Genomic DNA, 21576 nt, shown 5'->3' on the forward strand with positions numbered 1-21576 from the left:
TGATTAAGCAGGCTCTCTCAAATGGACATTGCTTGTTTGCTAGGTACAGCTACCAAGGTAACTCTTCAGACCTTTTAGCCTTATTTACTATCTCTGTGAACCCTTCTTCCTCTCAGAATCACCAGCACTTTACTAACCATGTCGTGTCTCTGCAGCTTCACTTAAATACATGACACTGGGTTTTGGAGCTGCTTACAAAGATATTGGAAACTAAATTCATGTTGCTCTAGAACTGTTTGATTCTGCACAATGCTTTCATCCTGTTGGTCTCGTGTACCCTGATGATGGCTGATACTACTGTGCGTGAGGGTTGTTCAAAAAATCAGCACATTTAGAACGTGTTTGTCAGATTTGGAACAATTCTCCTCCTCCCCATCACAACAAGAACAAAGTTGGCATAAAACAAGGTCACAAGGATATGAAGAAAATATATTACAGAGAACAGAACTTGGCTCTCATTTCCCAATGCCTAGTACTTGAACCAGCAGCTCATGGTTTCCTTCCATTAAGATTTCCATAGGGAAATGGGCATTGGAACTAAATGCACAAAGTGAGTTTGTAGACTGAAGATTTGGACAGCTTGAACTTTGGACTAGGGAAATTCAGAGAACATTCCAAAGTGGATTTTGGATGGAGTGGGCAAATTCAGTCTGGATTTTGCACCTACTTAGACTACCATTGTCTAAAACAGCTGGACTCCTCAAGGGTGTTTCAAGTGAATCCACAAGCACTGGATATATAACTGAATTGTAACACTCATTAAATACTTGCAGGAGACTGCAGGGTTCTGAAAATAACTGTCTACAATCAACTGCTGTCCTACAAAGAGTATTTGAGTTCCTCATTGTAAAGGAAAGCTGATGTGAGGACTTTGACTTGAGCAGTTTGACAAATGTCTGACTGGGCTAACAGTCAAAAACCTACTGCAGCAGAGTGTCCAGCCTCCAGCAATGATGCCACAACATAGGCTGTGAGGGAGTATTCAGCTTCTTCTCCACCCTGAAGAAAAACAAGTAAAGAACTGGTTAGGATGAATGTCCTAGAAATAAACAACATATGAATTAATTCATAGTTCATATATCAGTTAGATTTGAGATCAGCAGTAATTTCTGTCTCCCTGTGTGCACAGGAACAAGAAAAATCAAGTTTACAGAGGATAAAGCCAAAGTAATTGACTGCATCTTCTTGGCTTTTGTACATGTGTAATAAAGCAGACAATAGCTTGTGGCTGAGCCCAAAATGCAGTGGTGGAAAATAAAACCTGAGACTTGGAAAGTTCTACTTGTTTTTACCTCATCATCAAGAGCAAACATAAGAATCATGCCCTGCTTGTGTAGGAGAGACACGAGATAACACTACCAAGAAGAGTAAGGGTGTGCTGAAGAGTAAGTTTGCGTCCTATCCAAATAAATCCAGACAGCAGGACTGGAATTTTGTGGCTATACTTATCTCAGTTACCTTCAAAGCATTGTTGAAATGTGATCCAGCATTTTCAAAGCAGCCATCTGACTTCTGCTTGCTTGCCAGCCAGATCAAAGTTTGGGACTGGACGTTGTCATCAATGTAGATGTAGCGCTTGGCCTGCTCCAGGGACTTGTACACGAAGGCAGTGAGCCTGCAGGTGATCCAGAAACAGAAGGCAGGTGTGGTGTGAACAAGACCAAGGACATTTACCAGTGCACAGGATGTGCATAGAAAATGATGTAAAAAGAACTTTATAATGTTTGAGGTAAAAGAAGAAAGTGTTTTCTAAGTTTTAAGTAAATAAAATACATAAAATTCTCATACTAAAAATTGACCTGATATGTCTCCATTACTGTGCTGAAACCTTTCTTTTAGCGCAGTAGTAAAGTACAGACACATGTTGGTGACTGATGTTAGCAATTTCTAGTCTTAGTTAATTGAATTATGAAGCAGGTTGGAAGGGACCTTGGAAGTCTCCTGTTCAACCACCTGCTTAAACTAAGGCCAGAGTTGTGTCAGGCTGCTCAGTCTTTTGTCTAGTCATGTGAAAATCTCTAGGAATAGAGATATCCACATCCTCTCTGGGCATTTATCTCAGTGCTACGGCCTTCTCCTGGGGAAGAATTTTATTTCTTCTACCCACTTGGAGTTGTCTCTGTAGCAACTTGAGTAAGGACAAACTCTTGTCCTCACTCTGTGCAGCTCCAACAAGAGTCTGACAGTATTTCCACAGTCCCCACCTAGGCAGAAGAAAAGTTTACCCAGGTCTCCCATTATTTTCTTCTTCTACAGGCTAAACAAATCCAGATCCTTTAGTTTCCTGTTGAACATTATGTACTCCAGCTTCCCACCATCATACCACCCTTTGGTTACCCACTTTCCAGTTATTAATTTCTCCTTTACTAGGAGATTCAAATTAACTGAACTACATTAATTTAGTCTATTAAAAATAAGAATCACGGAATACTTGGATCTTTTTTCAAAGCCTAAAGATCCTGTGCTAGGGAAATAGAAAATGTCATCACTTACCATACACTCCCTTCTCTATCTCGTAACCCAAAGGAGCTGTAGGATCCATCCCTGTGTTTGTATGATAGCTGTTTCTGGTAGCCTGAAAACACAATAAGGAAGGCACATTTACACATTTTCTAATCCGAGAAAAGGATTTGTTCTGCTGTTTGTTCAACTGAAGAAGTAAGACTTTTGGATTTAGTATCAGGTAATGGATGTCTGGTGAATAATGCCAACCACTGAGTGAATTCCAGCTGGTTTTACTCCTGGACATGCTGTTTTTGGAGTGCTGTCATTGCCTGCTCCTGTGCAATTATTGTGGTACTGGAATTCAGAGAGATCAGTGCTCACCATGTTGAGTTGAAGTGTTCAAGGCAAACAATCACAATACTAGTTCACAGGATCACAGTTTATTCTGAGTTGGAAGGGACCAAAAATGGTCATCAAGTCCACCTCTTAACCATGCAAAGAACCCCAAAAATCACACCATCTGCCTGATAGCATTGTCCAAATGCTTCTTAAACTCTGTCAGGCTTGGTCCTGTGAGCATTTTCCTGGGGAAGAAGATGGAAGAATCTGAAAACCTCTTACCTCTGGATAGATAACCAATACCCCTGACTCTAATCTCTTCAGTCAGCTGCCCAGTCTTATTCAGATAATCCAGGGCATAGATGTTGGGTGTGAATAAGGCCATGTTCTGTTCTCCACAGCCATAAGGCATATGGAGGAGGTTATCTATGTTCCGCAGGGCTGTGCCCAAAATGTCTCCTGAAGGGTGAAAAATGTAAGAAGTCAGCCCAGTTCAGACATGGTTTTATTACATAGCATTATACATTGCTATATACTTTCTTATTATGAAGCCAAGGGCAATGACTAATGTAGAGCAATCATAGTAACCAGACACATCATAGAAGAAAAGTGCCAAACCATCCCCATTTTTTCATTTCTTATCTGGATGATGGACACCTGGGAGAAACTGAGAATTTGAGAGGAAAAAATGAGCACCAATAGTGGCTGGCACAGCTTCTGAGGAGCAGCTATGAATTCTTGGAAGGGTTAGATTTCCCTGCCCATTACAACCTGCTTCCTGCTTTGTCATGTACTTGTGAACATGTTGAGTGGGGTAGGATGCTGACAGGCTGCACAGCATCAGCACACCTCACACAGACATGGGCACCCAAACCAACTGTGTTTAGAAAACAATCTGAGTTCAGAACCTCAAAAAATTTTCACTGAAGAGAACCCCCAAGCCTTACAAATGACTTTCAGATTAGTAGAGTCATTTGGGGCATGAAACTTTTATTCTATGGGAACTTATTGACTTACAAATGTTTTTCATCATGCAAAATGATAAATTTGAAATTATGCAGTCAGCAAAGTTCTGTAGATTTCTTTCCAAGAAATTAAGATAATTTTTTTCAAAGAAGTCTGTCTTATGCTACTTTTCATCTGAATCAGCTGTTTCACTACACTGAACTGGATATGCTAATGCAGTATAATCTGAAATGCAATATAAATGAAAATTATTGGACCACTTTGTCCCTTCTTGATATGAGAGAAATGTGAGCAAATTTTGCCTCCCACTGCCATTTTGCAAAATAGAAAACTTACCTTCTAAAATCAAGAATAATTATTTCTTCAACTTTACACAAGGCTTGTATGTGAATACAAGATGGCACTTGGTGCAGCACAAGAGAAACACCATTTTGCATTCAGTTTAAGTACTAAACTTACCAATGACAGAAAAATAAGCTCTGGCTGATCCCTGCACTAGGTTTCTTGGCAAGCTGAGAGACACCTGTTCAGAAATCTTTGTGCCTGATGAGAAAATATGAAAAGAAAAATTGTTAAAATTATGGGGTGTTTTACAGAAGTCTTTACTGTTATACTCCTCAGTCTGGGTAAGGAAAATGCCACAGAGTCTTGCTCAATGAGCCAAAGGTATATGAAAATTCTGAATTTCAGCCTAGCACCCTGACCCTGTGTCCTAAGCACCCTAGGACAACATGAATGTATCTTTTCCTCCCCTGGAAGGCTCTCTGCCTTTGTAGGACAAGATCTACAAGACAGTGAAGCAGTTCCACTTGGAATGAATGTTCCCTGTGAAGCAGTTCCCTGGAATGAATGAATGAATGAATGAATGAATGAATGAATGAATGAATGAATGAACTTGCCTTACCTTTTGCACAGATGAGGGAGCTCTGAGTCAACTCCTTTTTAATACCTTCAGGCTGTTTGATTGCAGTGAAGTGGTCAGGAAGAGAAAGAAAAGTGCAGATATCACCGTGAAACAATGACATTCAGCAGTGTAAGACAGTATGTGAATATGGCTTTTACCCAGACCCTGCACCTCTTGTAGCCAGTCCTACCCTAGCTCCACTAGAATATCTCTTGGTCCATGGCTCCCTCTCTTGCCCAAGATCCTTTCCAAACCACCTTCCTACTCAAAAAGCAGTTAAAAAATAGGTATCTCTAGCCTCTGAGAGAGACTTTGTCCAATTAATCCTATGTAGCTGTTGCTTTATGATGATCAAGATAAACTCTTTTCCTCTTATATCTTTCCTCCACCCTCCTCCCTAGTATTCAAGTCATGTGCTAAAGGTGCTTAAAAGCAAAGTATGGAATCTCCTCCCTTCTGGCACCATGGGCTGTCAGGACATGTGCTCAGGGTCCCAAAAGAAGCCAGTGGGAGGAGGACAGTGGATACTGTGGCCACCATGATTTTCACTCTTATTTTAATATGGAGAAGACTACTGTACACAGGTGCTGTTCTTCCTCCTCCCTGTACTGCATTCCCTCCCTCCTAACAGCTTCTAACCCTCAGCCACAGGAATTCCAGTTTCCACCAGGCAGAAAGCACCTGCCGATTTCCAACCCTACCTCAACAAGTAAGGTTTGAAACAAGGTGTCCCTGTAAATGGTGTTCTCCTCTGGAGAAGTGCTGTTTCCAGTACCTCTGGTGTTCAGTTTGGCCTCAGCAGTAATCACAAATTTCACCTCACCTGGAAAGACACCCACCAGCCAAGAAAATGAAGTTATCTTCAATGTCTACAATGACCCCTGGCTTTGACTGCTGCTCCTAGGCTGATGAACTGCTGAGAAATGAATTTTCTCTAAAGACAGCTCAGTAAAACCAAATTGCATCAAGATTCCATACCAGTTTGTTAGTGGAAATGAGTGCTTGCCTGGGGCCCTGGTATGAGGAATGAAAGAAGGGTCATCCTGGCCAAAAACCAGATTCACTACCAATTTCCTCCTCTTCTTAGCCTTGTACTGAGTTTTCTCTGGCCTAGGGCAGTGTTACAATATTTTAATTATAGCTCTTCTGCCTTTATTCATATTTCAACTTTTGGAGCACTTACACATGCAAGTAATTAGCAACTGCTTTAAAAAAAAAAGACAATGTGGACTTGAAGGCAGTGTGCATTAACACAGCTATAAAACTGGGAAGGAGCAGTGTCTTTTTATTGCCCATGCATAATCCAGTCCAAAATTATTGGCAAATTTATTAGCAATGAATGGAGCTGTCCAGAAATGCCTGCTTGTGGATTACTGATGCTGCCCTAAAGGGGAGTAGAAAGATCAAACAGGGATATAATCAAGGTGATAGAAAGACAAACTTACCCAGTTTTCGGGGGCTAACAGCCCAAATATACGTTTTTCTTTCATTGGCACACACTGTTGCTGTGTTGCCCTCTGATGAAAGGATCTCTGCCTCATAGTCACTTGACTGTGCCAGTATGGCACTGATCTGGGACAAAGAAAGAAGGAGCTAGATTACAAATGAAAGAGAATGACCTTAAAAATCAGGCTGCAGAGCAAAGGAGGCTGCTGCATTAGTATTTGTTTTGCACAGCACAGTACCCAAAGCCTTTGCATGATGTTCCTCCTTCAAGAGCAAAAAGATCCCTGGGAAATAAGCAAACCCCATAGGAAGTAAAAGGGAACTTGATATACCTGGACACACTTGTCAAGGTAGTTGAAGACATTAGCTATTAAGTTAAATTTTTCCCCTCGAGTGACAGAGTATGGCAGGGTGAGGTCCACAAAGAATGGTTGGAATGCTGTCATGGAAACAGGGGAGGAGATGCCAAACCCAGCATCATCCTGCACACAGAAAGCGCTGGCTTTCCATTCTGTGATGCTGTCAGGAATGGTGTAAGAGACATCTACCTCTCCTCTGGAACTGAAGAGAATAAGAAACACAGAATGAGAAATTATCTTAGGAATTTTTCAAGACAAATCATGAAATAGGCTTTCTGCTTGAGTCAGAACTTCTGTTTTCATCTTACTTTCTACAAGGTAGCTTTCCATATATTAAAAAATTGTTATAATGCTTGAAGTAAAGGTGCTGGTTAACTACGTGTTAAAGCACTCAAATACTCAACTTTTAAATTTAGAAATACCAATTGTTGAAAAACCAGGATGCCCAACTACACAGATTAGAATCAATACATTTAGATTAATGTTCTAGAACAGCATCTGAAGGCATAGTTAATATGGAAATATTACAATTGAAGATGCTGTGATAGCCTGAAAGAAAATAAATAAACTGAGGTTTTTGCTGCTGAATTAAAAATTGGATGAAAAATAACAAGCTCCTTCTCTCTCCTTAAAAAAATACTTTTATTTCACTCTTAGCCCCTATTTGTTTCTCCCCACCAGAAAGACAGGGAACAGAGCACAGAGTATTTGCCTGCAATTGCCATTGATCAAGACGGGAAAAGTAGACCCACATCTACAAAGCAAACATATGTTCCATGGCTCCTTCCCAGAGTCCATTTTAGCTAAATGAATCAACTCAAAAAGGAAGAAAGAAGTGAAGATAAACATACTTACTCAGTGTTAACCAGTTCCCAAATCCAGGTGTCGGGGAAATATTTCCGAACAGTGCTGAAACCACCACCAGCTCCACCCATAACCATTTCACCTAGAAGTGGGGATATGATTAAAGGACAGTATTAGACATCATGGGAGAAGAACATGAACTTCTGTCAGGCACACTTCACCACCACAAATGAACACCAAGTATCCTGTTTGAGCATTCTTGGACTTCCCACCTCCCATATAACAGTGAAAATTCCAAGAGATATGCAAAGAAACAATTTCTTACCTATTCTCTTTTCTCATGGGAAAATACTGGAAATATTAGCTATTTTACAAGACATTTAACTTCATTTCATACTGAAAGGTCTTGCTATTCAGTTAAAAAAGTGCATTCCCCATTCTCTACAACTTGCTCTCTTTGATTTGCAAATGGGCACCAGCAGCCAGTACTGTCATCAGGGCTTAATAATGCTTTACAATGGCTTAGAATGACAGAATCGTTTTAAAAAATCTAGGTTGGGAGCAACTCCTGTAATTCTCTAGTCCAACTTCTTGAAGTAGGACTAACTTCAAAGTCAGACCAGGTTGCTTCTTGTGCAGATCAGTTTTGAAAACTAGCAGTGATGGAGATTCAAAAACCTCTTGGAGATCCCCTTCCAGTGTAATTACAACTCTCATGAGGAAGATCTTTTTCCTAATGTTGAGTAACACCTTCTTTTGTGGCAACTTATGGCTGCTACTTTTGCTCTTTTGCTGAGCAATCTGACTAGATGGAGAGAATCATAACTTTTGCTGATCTATAAAGGCCTTGGAGACTATGTGCTAAGTGTGCCACATGCTGAGTGAAGTCTTCACTTTTAAATATTTAATTGAATTTTGATTTGATGAAAGATTCTGATCTGAAAACCCTAGAAAACTAAAATCAGTTTGTAAAAGAAGCAGCACCACAGTATTCCCTGTTTTTTCTATATGCACCTGCACCTGAAACAAAATTAATTCTACTGCCAGGACTGCCAGAAGGAGACTATAGGATGCAAACTGGGACACACAGGCCTATTTCCCAAAAACCCCCACTACACTGGCTGTTATTTTATACAGGCAACAGTTTTAAAGACCAGATAGACTGAGACTGGAGACACAGAATGAACCTTCTTTTACCTGAGGCCTTGAGATTAGCATCAAAATAGTGAGAGGGGTAATTTTCCGTTTCCGATCTCTCTTCAGTGCACAGAACTGGTTTCCGTAGCACAGAGTTGGTGAACACTTTCAGGCCCATATCCTAAATGTGAAAGAATCTATCAAATCACTCAGAGCATTCACTAGCTGCCAGTGCATATCACTGATTATCATTCCTCATTTCTCCCCTCCCTCATCCCAGTTCATCCTGTTCTTTCAGTCTTGAATGTCTCAGCTCTGTGTATTTCTTATGGAGCAGTGACACCTCGTGTTCTGCAAGAGCAGTGATGATGAGTCTGATGTTGATGTTATGTCTTAGGGTACAGGGCCAGTGGAGTCCAGTGTACAGGAGCCAAGTGGCCTGCATCACAGACACAGGTCTCTACAAGAAATGCCTGGAGTCATGAACCAAGGCCATGGTCCTGCTTAGGTATTGTCTACTGACCCATGGGCAGCAGCCCAGTGATTTTCAGAGCTCCTGAGTAAGTGATGAGGAAAACAAGGCAGAAATGGGGTGATTGCAGGCTTTTGGCAGTTTCAGACATCAGCTGCCTTCTCTCAGCAGTAAGAACCATCACCTGAGAAAGTTGAATGCTGACACTGATGAATTCTTCTGGAATCCCTCCCACTTAAAGAGCCTCCCACACAGACCACATACCCTGAAAATCCTGTAGACATCTCCATCACGGCTGACATTCACAGGTTCAAAGTACAAGCCATCAGAAAAGATGGTTTTGGATGGAGTACACTGCTGTGGCTTGTCATCTTCCAGGTTGAGCCCATTGTAGTAATAGCCATATAAATCACCCCTATGAAGCTGATAGTATACCTGGAGGTGAGAATGAGTAGTTTAAGCACAAGGAAGGTATCAGGCAGGCAGAAAATCACAGATATTCAAAGCTTATGGTGGTTCCTGAGCAGTGCTGTAGACTTCAGTGGGCTTAACTAGTGATGCCTACCTAGAGATGAATAAGCAATTTGGACTGAGCTGTACCCTCCTCCTTCTGAGCCACAATGGTTTTGTGGAGTGAACTTGAGCAGAAAGCATGGAAATGCAGTTTTGAGTTGAGCAAAGAGGAGATGAGTGTTACAAGACACTAGCTGACATCTACAGCTTTTGTTCTGGACCCAAGGCCTATCTGAGCAATGTAAATTATGCAATTATGTAAAAATTAAGTAAAAATGCAATTTTGACACAATCACTCCACAGTGAGGAAATGTGCTGTCAAGGATTTACATAAGGCATATTTTTGGGATATATGTTACCCTGCCATGCTTCCCAAAAGCAGTGCTGTGCTATCAGTTTCTGTCTTTAAAGCATACAATTGCCTTAGATCTTCCTTTAATCACAGATGTCCGTTTCCAAGGGAAAAATAAAAATACAGTCAGAGACATCACGGGTGGGAACTGGGTTGTTCCTAGCTCGAAAGAACACAGGGCTGGGGATGTGACTCACACTCTCAGCAGATAACTCCTGCCCAGACTGAAGAAGGACGCTCTGAATTGCTCGCAGGGCACAGAAGGAGTTGGCAGCAGCTTCCAGGTGGAGTCCAACTCTAGTGCCCGGTAGACCCTTCTTCTCAGAGAACTTGAGCTGGACCTGGAAATTAGCAAATCCAACACAACCCCATGGAGATTAGGTGAATCGGTTTGGCACAGAGATCTAAATCTCCCCTTTCATCAGCACTCACTGTTCTCGGTAGGACAAAGCTCCTACCGCTAGATGGCCCGTCTGGATCAGCTTGTAAAAATTCACATAACCCCCGCCCCCAGGCACCCTTCTCTCTCCATCGTGGGGAGAGTTTTGTCTGAGCCTGAACCATAGGTGCCAATTCCAGGGACGACTTCTCATGATCCCAGACATACCTGCACCTTTTCCATCCCTAAATGCCATGCCTAGTGCAGGGCTCTTGATGAGATCATTTCCTGACCATTTTTCAGCAAACCCCAAAATATCCCTTAGTAAGAAAGGAAAGGTTTCCACCTTGTTTTTGAAGCATATATCACTGTGTATCCTGGAGCTGTCAGCCACTATCTCTCCATGAGGATGCACTGAGTAGAGCAGCAACCTGGCACTGGGGGCCAGCTTCTCAGTGACAGTCAGTGTGATGGAGAATGTACCTCTGGAAGCTGTGGAAGGAACATGGATCAGAGAAGGACAAGCCAGCAAAAGAGCATATTATATTCATAATCTAGAAACACCTTATTAACACAGGGAATTGGATATTGGAAGACTCATCTCTCAGTGGCTGAGGGACAGCTCCCATCAGCAATGTAACACATAAAAACTGGAGGATGCTGAGACCAGGGTGCTTTGCAGAGAGAGAGGTACGCTGGGAAGAAGTTAAACATGGAAACCTGTGCACAATTGCTATGAGAAGGTCCCCTTCTCATTGCCTTTGGGTCTCAAAACTAGAACAATAGATAAATACAGCAATATCCTGAGTTAAAGGAGAGTTCTCTCTACACTAAGAAATAAGAAATTCTTCTCTACATGGATGAAAACTACAAGTATATGGTCAGGGAATTAAGCTTAAGACTAAAGATGGTAAATATGAAACAAGTCCTATATAGGGAGAGAGGCTCACTTAAGCCACCTCCTGAAGTGTGCAAATGGACCGGGCTCTGCAAGAAAACTGATTTTTAACAATGAAAGAATAAAGGTCAGGATCACTGTTATTTGTTGGTATTTTGAGACTTCTGAAAGGGCAATGAATTTCAAGAGTTGACTGCTAAACATCCCTTTCAAATGGGATACCTATTATTCCAAACTTTAAAATGTTTTATTATTCTATTTGGTGAAGACTAGGATGTCACACAGAGACCATAAATACTCCATGGCATTATAAAATACTACAATAAAACATATGAAGGTTGCATTCCATGTGTTTGATCACAACAAAATATGTTTCTACTAACAAGATAAAACTGATTATGATATGGGAGTTTGGCTAGATGCTGCAGCAAAAGAAAATTATTCTGTGAGCAGTAGCAGGTCATGGGATTTAGGGACTAGTACTTGATTTAGCCACAGTTCTCTGCTTTCATCACTTGCAAAAGTTACTGTGATCTGAAGTACAAATAGTAATATGGTCTGGAACTTACCACCAGAAATGCTGACTTGCTTTTGGCCACTGAGAGTAATTTTTCCTTGTGTCATCACCTGGGCATAGAAAAGTCTCATGAAAGGGGGTCAAAAGCACCTTCTCTCTTCCACCATGAAATCACTGATTTTGAGTATTGTCCTGAGAAGCCACGAAGGCCATCAGGTCGAGCCATGATCCATAACCACTGTCTGACTGCAAGATTTCTGCCTTATAGGGTGTTTGAGAGAAGTTGAAAAAAAAGTGTTTTAGGGGTAACATTAGGACTTACTACATAGTAGAAGTTTGTGTGTGTGGCGTTGCTGTAGCCTTCTCTGTTCAGGACGTAGTGAACATTGATTGTTCTCTGCTGGCCACAGCTGAGCTGCTCTGTCACTGGCTCAATTTTCAGAAAGCTGTTGGTCCGTGAGTAGAAACGCCGGACAAGGAACGAGGCTTTGGGCTCATTATCAATCCCCCAGATAAAGTCTGCACATTCACCTGGTGCCTGTTTCACCTACAAAATGGAAAACCATGCATGTGGAATCAACAGTGTGGGAAAAAAAAATTCAAGGCAGGTGAGGGGCAAAGGCTTCTTTTCTGTAAAATATTCTGTTGAGAAACTGATTTTGTGAGGCTATTTAAGCCACAAGCAAGAACTGGTGTGAAAAATTTGTGTTTCACCAGTGAAGAGTGAATGGCCTTCTGGACACCTTTAGGCATCCAGATGCCTCTGGCACATTGCAATAAGGGCATTATTTTAGTTTTTTTTCAGGCTTGGGACCAGTTGCATAAACTGCTGAGACTTACACTGAATTAGAATGGCATTGTTCTAAATTACACACTTTTACTCAGCCCTTTCCACCCCACCAGAATAAAGCCATGACAATACAAGAAGACCATGTGATGATAACAGGCATGAGTTTGTGCCAGCAGAAATGCAGGGAAGCAGTCAGCAGCAGTGAAAGATGCTGGCACGCACCAAGGCTAGATGGGGAAGGCAGTGCAGTCTCTGAGCAAGGTCCTCTAACACACAGAAGAAAGAGAAGGAAGATGAATGCAGAAAGAACTTCTAAAGGGGAGAGAAAAGCAGGGAGGAACTGAAGATCACTACAACCCAAAACCACAAATGGGTTGCAGTGTGCCTCTTCTTAGGCAGTGGTGTTTGCTTATATGAGTCTCACAGAGTTTGCAGGTGTTCCTTCTAAACCCTCTCTCCCATGAAGTATTTACTCATGAATTAGATTGCAGCCTGTGTTTACTTACTGTCAGCTTCAAACTGGGATCGAAGAAGTTGGATGTGTCAAGGGAAAAAGCAGCAATGCCGTTTTTGTCTGTGGTATAGTTGGCCAGATAATCTCCATTGAGCTCCAGCAGGACAGTGCTGCTGGCAACAGGCTCACCCTCCATGTTTGTCACAGTGATCTGAACACAACAAATACCCAAGGGATTCAGAAATAAACAAAGAACAACAACAACAAAAGAAAATCTCTGTTTACTGGATGATGGTCACTTAAACACTGAGCACTGCTGCAGGGAGTCGAAATCAAGAGTGAAATGTATTGAAGAGGCACATGCTGCTCAATATTTTGAGGGAGCGGGAGTTCAGAGACAGGAAAATTCCCATCAGTGGGAAATTCCCATCAGTGCAGAATAAGCTATGTCTCACAAAGGGAGGAGGAATATTTATTGGAGACCATTGATTAACACACCTAAAAAAGAGATGACTTCATGGCCACAGGCAAACTGTGGAGCTCAGGAGCACCTGTTAACTCCTACATGTCTGTACACACCCACAGTCTCCACTGCCCGTCAGGATGATGCTGTACAGGTCATCATCCTTTTTGTGCCTGGTTTATCCTGCATGTGTAGGTTGCTAAGAAATAGGAATGTGCTCCAACATCTATACTGCTGTAAGTAAACATCCCTGGGATTGCGTGATGCAACACAGGGTGAATTCTACCTTTAGTTTAGGCATAACTGTGTCTGAAGAATTTTCTTGAAGACTCCTCTTCCCCATTCATATCACATTCCACTTACTCACTTTTTAGGCATCCTCTGACTATGGCAGAAAAGAGACCCCGACCTGCCGGGTGTGATAGAATTCTCTTTTTTTCTCTAGGAGTATCAGGACTATAACTATACAGACACTGTTATGCAGCATTATCTTGGGAAGCTGACAGCACATTCAGGCGACAGCCATAAATGGGACATCACGGAGATCACCATGCTGGACCTCAAGGAGTTTGGGTCTAAATGTATCCTCTCATGTACCTACCTCACCATGGTAAGGAATTCCCCTCTTGTAATAGGAATCCATATTCCTGAACAGCACTTGGTCATTGCCTTGGTTGACTGAAACATAGTCATAGGCCTTCATCTGGATACCTGTGAGACACACCCAGCACAAAGAAGAGGAAACAGAAATCAGACTCAGGCAGAAAGCTGGTCCTTTCTATAAGCTCTATGGAGTGGTGATGCTCTGGAGGGAGAGCCACACAAAGAAAATCATAATTGCTGCCTGTTTGCCACACAGATGGTGATCCAGGGGATTCCTCTCTCAGGAAGATCCATGTATTAGCTTAGATCAGTTACTCCCAATGCCCACTTGGTGTTACCTGTCCCATTTTCAGTGACGATGCTTTCTATGTTGAGGCTGGCATACATCATGGCATAGCTGCGGTACAGCCGGAATTTTTTGATGGAGATGACAGTGTTGAGGCAGCCATCCTTTCCCAGCTGAAATTGCAACACAAAGGGGAAAACCCATTTTTCTCAAGCCTTGCAAAATTGCTCCTCATTATGTTTTATTGCATCTCTGAAGAGCTCCCTGCCTACCTTACATTTCTTGCTCCCCAGCTCTCACCCCAGATGACTGTTTCAATATTATTTACTCTAGCACCTGGAAACTTCTCTCCTTATCCCCTCTAGTCTTCTCTATGCTCATGCTCCTTCTTAAACCCATCTTGCATGATGCTTTTGCTCTGTGACCACAGCACATTACGCCTGAGCTAGTGGACAAATTATTCATCCTTTTAACATTAAAAGTCCTCAAAGACTCCCAGCAGAGTTCTGCTGATTAGATTTGGTAAGAACACAGCCCCAGTGTTTCAGAAATTATTACAAATTTACAGTTTCATAAGCTTCCCTCCTTCCTACTGATTCTTTCTGAGGGAAAAATCAGTCTTTTAGTGAGGTTCTTTCAGCATTGCCTATAAGATAGTGAGAAAAATCACACCATTAAGATTGCCTCTCTGGTGTTCCCTTGGAAATTAATGAAGCCACTGCATACTGTGCTACATGCTGGGTAGTAAAGCTGACAGGGAAGAAAAGACTTGTTATGTATCATACCAGTCCAGTGACAGCTTCACAGGTTTTTTTCCAGTTTTGTACACACAGTGGACTATAAAAGCGCTGCTGACACACACTAATTTGGGCCTTCCCTTGCACTGGCTGGCCATAAGTGTACCTAGGAGAGGAAGGAACATGAGAATTCAATCATGTGGATTTAACATGAGACCTGCAAAAGTTGCAGAGCATTGCAGACTCTAAATCCCTCCACAGTATCCAGAGCACAGACAGAAGAGAAGTTGGGAATTAAAATCAGTCAGCCCTAGCAGAATTCCCTTCTACTATTTTTAGGCTGTTTCTGCCATATTGTTAAAAAAACCCTGCTTCACCATAGTTTTGGTGCAATAATTCTTTATGGTCTGAAGCTGGAAGACAGTGCTAGACTCAAGGTATCATTCCCTGCACCTTTTTCTCCTTGGTACCTTCCTTACCCAAGGCAGAGCATACTGACCTATTCACCCTTTTAGCTCCTGGCACCCTGCACTTTGGCAGGACCACAGCCAGCAATTTCAATGACAGACTCTCATTTTTTGTAATAATAAAACACAACAGCTAGCAAGTAGGAAGTGCTTCATTTGGACACACACAAAGTGTACTGGTTTAATTCTGCTATGTAGCAAGAGAAGAATATCATAGACTCATAGGAGAAGAATATCATAGGAGAAGAATATAATAACATTCATTATATTTTATATCATGAAAGTCATAGCTAAAGGAATTTCCCTAAGCCACATTCTGAGCCAGCAGCAGGATCTTTGCTTTCCAGCAGAGCACACCATGCAATGCCTACACCCTTTGTTGTACAAAATTGTGTTGCCTTACAGCTCTGATACTTACGAAGCACAAACGTTCACCCTGACTTCTTCATCGAAGAAAGAAATCGTCTTTGGCCCAGTGGTTGTCACTTCAAATTTTGGCAGCACTGAGAATGTAATGTGAATATGACTGATCAGCAATTGCATTACATACATAGGTGTAGGTGTGTGTGTGTAAGACAGTAAAAAAAAAACAAAACAGTTGTCAAAGACATTTTCACCAACAAGGGAGAAGAAATGGATCAAAGAATGAGCTAACTAGGAACTGGCTGTAGTATATGACAATAGAAAAAATAATCTTCTGTGGCAAGATGAGTAACTTCTGTAAAATCAAATAATATCATACTAATAACTATAACAGTCACAGCAATTCTCATGGTAAATCACTTTAATCTCCTTTCTTAAAGAAAAATGAGTAATGCCAATGTCTCAAATGAGTTAAGCCCTGGAGTACAAAAGTTATTACGCAATCCAGTTGCAGTGAAGGAGAAAGGCAACAGATTAAGTGAAATAACAAAATCAAATAGATTGCTGACACCACCTCTCTCCAATTTATCTTTTATCCAAGGTTGTATAGCTGGGAAAGGCCTGTTTCTCATGCAGCAGTCCACCCAGCTCTCTCCACATCTTTCTTTTCCAGGCATGATGTGTAGAATTCAAAGGACTTAAACTCTGCATTAATGGTTTTTATCTGACTTAGACAGACCCTTACTGCTAGCACAGGGTAGTTTATGAGCCTTTGCTTACCATACTCCTCCACTCTGAAGGACTGGTACTCTTTTCCACCTGACTTTGTCTCCACAGTAATTTGGTAGGACCCCAGAATAGGCTCTGGGATTAGTGGAAAGGAGAGCTGGACGATTCCGTGCTTCGATGTCACCTCCAGCCACTGAAAGATTTTGTTTTGCTCTGGATCCTGGAAGAAAGATATGTAGCAAAACCTTTATCACCATTTCTTGCCTTCTTTTAAGGCCCATCTTCAGACATATTGGCTAAATGAGTCACAGGCTAAGAGTGCTTTGGGGCTGATGACATGTGCTCTGACTTTCCATCTCTGCTTGTGGATTTAACAAAATTAAGTCTATGTTTAACTGGGAATTAGCTACACTGACAGATGGCCTCAGATCATTCAGAAACAGTTCCTGGTTGGGACATAGGTTGTATATGGGACACAGGCTGCCTATCTAGAACACTCGTAGCATAAATCTTTCTGACTCAGCTGCCTTTGTAAAGCAGGAATATTATGCTGGCCTCTCTCAGAAAATGCTGGGAGATGTAGTGATGTGAAATGTGGTAGAAGATGATTTATTGTTAGCCCATCCCCATGAGAACATGGCATTTCAGAAAGTCACCATTCTTATGCCTATGTATGAGAAGGAGTCTATTTAACCAGTTATTTGCTGTACTCCTCCCAAGGTGAGCCTGGACAGAACACTCCTGTTTGAACTCTAATGAAGGGCAGAGCAGCAACCCCACGCTGCCTCTGACTGACAGCTCCAGTTGTGCTGATTTCTTCTCCTCTGGTGCTGGTAGAGGATATTGCCACTGTTCAACCTCAAATCCATTGGCTTTAAATGGTGTGCTCTGGATGAGTCTCCCTCAGCTGTTGACTCTATGGGAAATGGTGAAGCACAGTCTTCCCAAAGGAGTTTGTGTTTAATTCCATGTTATATCTCTTACCTCAATGATGATTCTGGGATACTGGAGGAGGAAATAAAGAGAGAGAAAAAATTTATTAAAACAATAATCTAACAGTGGAGGTTGATAAACACTAGAACACAAGGAAAACTGTGAACAGCTTTTTCTGGATAGAGAAGGCTGCGCCAGGGAAACAATTTTCAACTCATGTCTGTAATTAAAAAGATAATTTTAAGAGGATAATCTGTTTGTGAATTTTTTCTGCAAGAATATCCAGTCTTTTTCTACACATATGGAACTACAAAATCTGTGTGCTGTGAAAGATTTCCACAAGTGCTTTCAGAGCCTTGTCCTCTACAAAAGCAGGGAAATGATGGAGTGCGAAGATAAGGAGTTACAACAAATATACAAAATACAAAATATAAATAACATCAGGAAGCCTATCCCAGGCCCTTCTTATTTGATATCAAAGTGAGAGAGTCTCAGTAAAGAGGTACCTCAAGAGGGTACCTGAGAAGTTTTGCTTATCACTCACACTTACCGTCTCCTGAACAGGTCTGAACTGGGTGTCCAAAGTGACCACACGAAACATCACTAAAAAAAAAAAAACAGGACAAAAAAGGATTACAGAATCATCAAGGTTGAAAGGAACTTCAAGGACTGTCTAGCCCAACCATCAACCTGGCACCAAGTGTCAGATCTCCAAGTGTCAAATGCAGATGCCTCTATCATTTATTTTATTAGCAGTGATAAATAATTTTCAATACTCAACTTTGACCAGGCTTTTTTTGAAAACTAAAGAGTGCCCAGAGAACATTAAAGGATTATCTTAGCCAGTGAAAAAAGAAAATCAAACTAAATGTCAGCTGAAATGTCTTCAATTATTACCCACTCAGACTAAAGTATAATTATGTTAAAGAGATAGCTAACTCCACCACAGCTAGTACTGTCATTTAAGTATTGTGATGGAATTAGCACTTTGAAATAGATCAACAGTTAAGGAGAAGGAGTTGTTGACAGGAACTGAGGTGCTTGCTTCATTTTTATATTAACTTTATTAGCTCCAAATGTAACTTATTATTTTCTGTATTTTTAATAATTTTATGTATTAAATAATTTTTATGTGACTCTGCTCAAGTAAACCTGACAGAACCTGAGATCCTCTAAATTCAATTAACTAAGTACAAACACATGAATTCTACTATTTTGTTGCACTGTTTGTGAATTGGTTCTATTTTTCACTAACTTTGGTATTTCAAACTAAAATGAAGTTCTTATTCCACAAGACTATGTTTTTGTCATCCTTGACCCACCCTTTCACTCAATTTCTCACTATTCTAGCTGACTCAATCCCTTCATCCACCTGTTTGTCCTGGCTTGTAGAGGGGTTTGTCCGTCTGGACGAAGACAGCACCATCCACATTCTGAATTGCCACTGATCTTCTCTCAGCTAAGTCAACTGTGGCACCTTTGGCTGAGAAGGAAATGAATGCCAGGGCATCAGAAGTAGCAGGAGGAACCTGCAGAGGAGCAAAACCCCAGAGGAAAAGTGGTAAATAAGACATGCTGAGGTTCCCTGATGCCCAGAGTTTTAGAGTAGGATACTGTCAGTTGAGTCATAAACAGCTTATGGAAAGTCATGAGAAGCCCCACCTTTGTCAGTGAGATAATTTCTGGGAATTTCTGCTGAGGAAGGCCCGTAATCTGTCACCAGGTAATAAAATTTGAAGCTGTGTTCCGTCTTCTGCATTTCCCTGCTTACATGCAGGTTGTCACAGCCAAATACCTTTAACTCTGAAGTGTTTTCTCCTGATGCATTCTGGAAGACCTCACCTTGGGACACTTTTTCTTGTGCGTATAGATCCTTTCAGAGTCAGGAAAGGGAATAACTGGGATCTATATGGGACCTATCATCTTGCTTGATACTTCAACAGTTCCATAAGGAGCATGCAACTGTGATAACAATCTAAAGCTTTGCTCTATTCACTCTGAGAATGGAGATGGAAAGTCTTTCTCTAGCTCCCTTCTACAATCCACAGGTCTTTTTTCCTGTTTTGTCAGCCTTTCCAACAGTTTATCTTATTTTAAACACTTTGTCTTCTTTCCCTCACTGACAAGGAGAGTTGCAGTCAGAATTATTTCCAGCTACTACGCCCTCTTCAGTAGCTTCAAAAGAAAAAATACCTCGAACTTGCTGCACTTGAAGAAGTCATTCTCTGTCACGGGCTCCTCAAAGAGAGTCCTCCGGACAGTTCCATATTCCAGGACAACGCTCAGGGTCACGGGCTCGCTGAGGCTGTGCAGCTGCACACAAGCCGTCTGTGGAGCGTCGCTCCGCACGACCGACGGCACCAGCAGCACATACTGGCTGTAACACCAACAGAAAGTTCAGTCATGCAGGAAAGTCAGAGCAAACAGCAGAGGAAAATACCACACAAGTGCCATAGGTGTGAAGGAAGACATGATCCAAAGCTTGCTCAAACCAATGGAAGGATTTCAATTTCTTTCAATGGATTTTAAATAATAGGCTAAGGAAGTACAAATGTCAACTTTTTAATCTCTCACAATACTTTCTGAGCTGAGGGACTTGCATCATTCTGTGCAGTGTCTTACCCAGCATGATACTACACCTCTCCATTCCAGGTGTTTACACAGCTCCAATTACTGAAGGGGCTAAAGCATAGCTGCATTTGTCTTCCCATGACCTAGGTGTGCACTTAAACCTCTGCAGCCCCTCATATGGAGGAGCAATATTTAGCTGCTTCTTGGGACCAACGACAAAAATACTAGTTAAGGGTTGCAACAATCTTTAAATTTCTCATTCTCTGGATATCTCTTGGATAGGAACTGACATAAGTCAATCCACTTAATGCACAAGAAGTGATCTTTCTTTTCCATTTTAGCAGAAAATTCCAGGGAACGCTCAATCTAATCTGCATGCTCAGTTCTGTTTTCATGCTCCTGTTTCCATGCTTCTCCCTGTCTTGTTTTGTTTGTTTCTTTCTTCCATTGAAGATTTTTATTTGTACTTTTTCTCTCTTCTCTCTATAATTAGCGCAGCCTTCCTTCCCTGAAATACTCCTCTGAAAAACATTCCTTCATATTTGCTATGTTTGTCTAAAACGCTGTTGCTGTCCAGCAGTTTTCTGTCCAAACTACTCTTTCCAAATAATGTATGACAGAATTCATGAGCTGGTTTTGTAGCACAACATGAATCACACAATCTTTCTAATCTGATCCTTTCCCTTTTTTTCTCCCACAGCTTTGCCAGCTTATATTGCCTTTATTTTTATTTTCACTACCCCAGTTCAGGCTGCATGAAATTCAAAGACCAAAATTAAAAGAATTAAGATTAACAGTGTATTGGAGGAAGCTAAGCTGTCTTTCTTAGTATTTTCCTTTAGAATTTTTGAGAAAAGGGTTTAAGCTATAATGTTGGTATATTTTTGAATACTGTGGCTGAAATCTTCTGTTTGTATAAAGCCATGGACACTGACAGTGCTAATATGAATATTATTGTTCTGGGTTTGCCATTCAGCATGGTTTCAGTCCCAGCCACTGCCTGGCCTCTGGCACCTCCCCATACACTGTGCTCTCTCTGTGCTGCTGATGCATATCAATCCTAATTATTAGTATTACTTGTTAGTCTAGTCCTGAGTCTCCTTGCCACTCTACCCACGCACAGCACACTTCAGCTACTCAAGTTCCAGGTTTCTGTCATTCACACTAGATTTTCACAGCAGTTTCATGATGGAGAGCACCATTCCAAACCATCCTTCAATGTCATCTACTTCCAAGTCAACACATTTAAGGATCTATGTCTCAAATATCCTGTATATCATATAGTAGTGTCCCAGAAGAAATAAACTGGTGGGAAATATAATAAAATATGTTATCATATAGACACAGAATGTGTGACCACTTACGTTTCAGAAGACACTACGGGAAGCCAGTTCAAGGAGAGAATACAGAGAAGAATCCTTGACCACATGTCTGTGCATGAAGAGAGACTGATCTCAAGCTGACAGCCTGTCCCTGGTTTTTAAATTGGCCTGAAATGGTGCTCCTCCTCCACGGCTTCAATCACAGTCTAACAAAAGATATTAACATAAAATTTGCATGTGTTCAATTTCCTCACTACTGTCAGTTCTCACACTCCTTGAACTCCCAAACAATGGCTTTGGAAAGCTCTCATATTTCACATACTTCTG

The 21576-nt window shown here is 41.4% G+C and overlaps 1 protein-coding gene across 1 annotated transcript in view; it reads right to left on the reverse strand.

Moving 5' to 3' along the window:
* LOC132087660 (ovostatin-like) overlaps nt 1-21357 on the reverse strand; it is a 29142-nt gene extending 7785 nt beyond the window's left edge. Inside the window, exons 1-27 of the mRNA XM_059494042.1 lie at nt 21292-21357; nt 19550-19733; nt 18729-18885; nt 17907-17959; nt 17408-17428; nt 16475-16643; nt 15750-15834; nt 14913-15030; nt 14180-14300; nt 13840-13949; nt 12828-12986; nt 11854-12078; nt 11584-11641; nt 10463-10608; nt 9935-10078; nt 9137-9307; nt 8461-8581; nt 7315-7405; nt 6433-6661; nt 6100-6226; nt 5356-5477; nt 4655-4706; nt 4210-4293; nt 3067-3243; nt 2494-2575; nt 1459-1615; nt 925-999 (exon numbers count right to left, since the gene is read on the reverse strand). Coding sequence (XP_059350025.1) covers nt 925-999; nt 1459-1615; nt 2494-2575; nt 3067-3243; nt 4210-4293; nt 4655-4706; nt 5356-5477; nt 6100-6226; nt 6433-6661; nt 7315-7405; nt 8461-8581; nt 9137-9307; nt 9935-10078; nt 10463-10608; nt 11584-11641; nt 11854-12078; nt 12828-12986; nt 13840-13949; nt 14180-14300; nt 14913-15030; nt 15750-15834; nt 16475-16643; nt 17408-17428; nt 17907-17959; nt 18729-18885; nt 19550-19733; nt 21292-21356 — 3303 coding nt within the window. The 5' untranslated portion in view covers nt 21357. The remainder of the gene's footprint in view (nt 1-924; nt 1000-1458; nt 1616-2493; nt 2576-3066; nt 3244-4209; nt 4294-4654; nt 4707-5355; nt 5478-6099; nt 6227-6432; nt 6662-7314; nt 7406-8460; nt 8582-9136; nt 9308-9934; nt 10079-10462; nt 10609-11583; nt 11642-11853; nt 12079-12827; nt 12987-13839; nt 13950-14179; nt 14301-14912; nt 15031-15749; nt 15835-16474; nt 16644-17407; nt 17429-17906; nt 17960-18728; nt 18886-19549; nt 19734-21291) is intronic.
* Between the last annotated feature and the right edge of the window lie 219 nt (nt 21358-21576).

The sequence above is a fragment of the Ammospiza nelsoni genome, chromosome 2, assembly GCF_027579445.1.
Source record: "Ammospiza nelsoni isolate bAmmNel1 chromosome 2, bAmmNel1.pri, whole genome shotgun sequence".
NCBI classification, from domain to species: Eukaryota; Metazoa; Chordata; class Aves; order Passeriformes; family Passerellidae; genus Ammospiza; species Ammospiza nelsoni.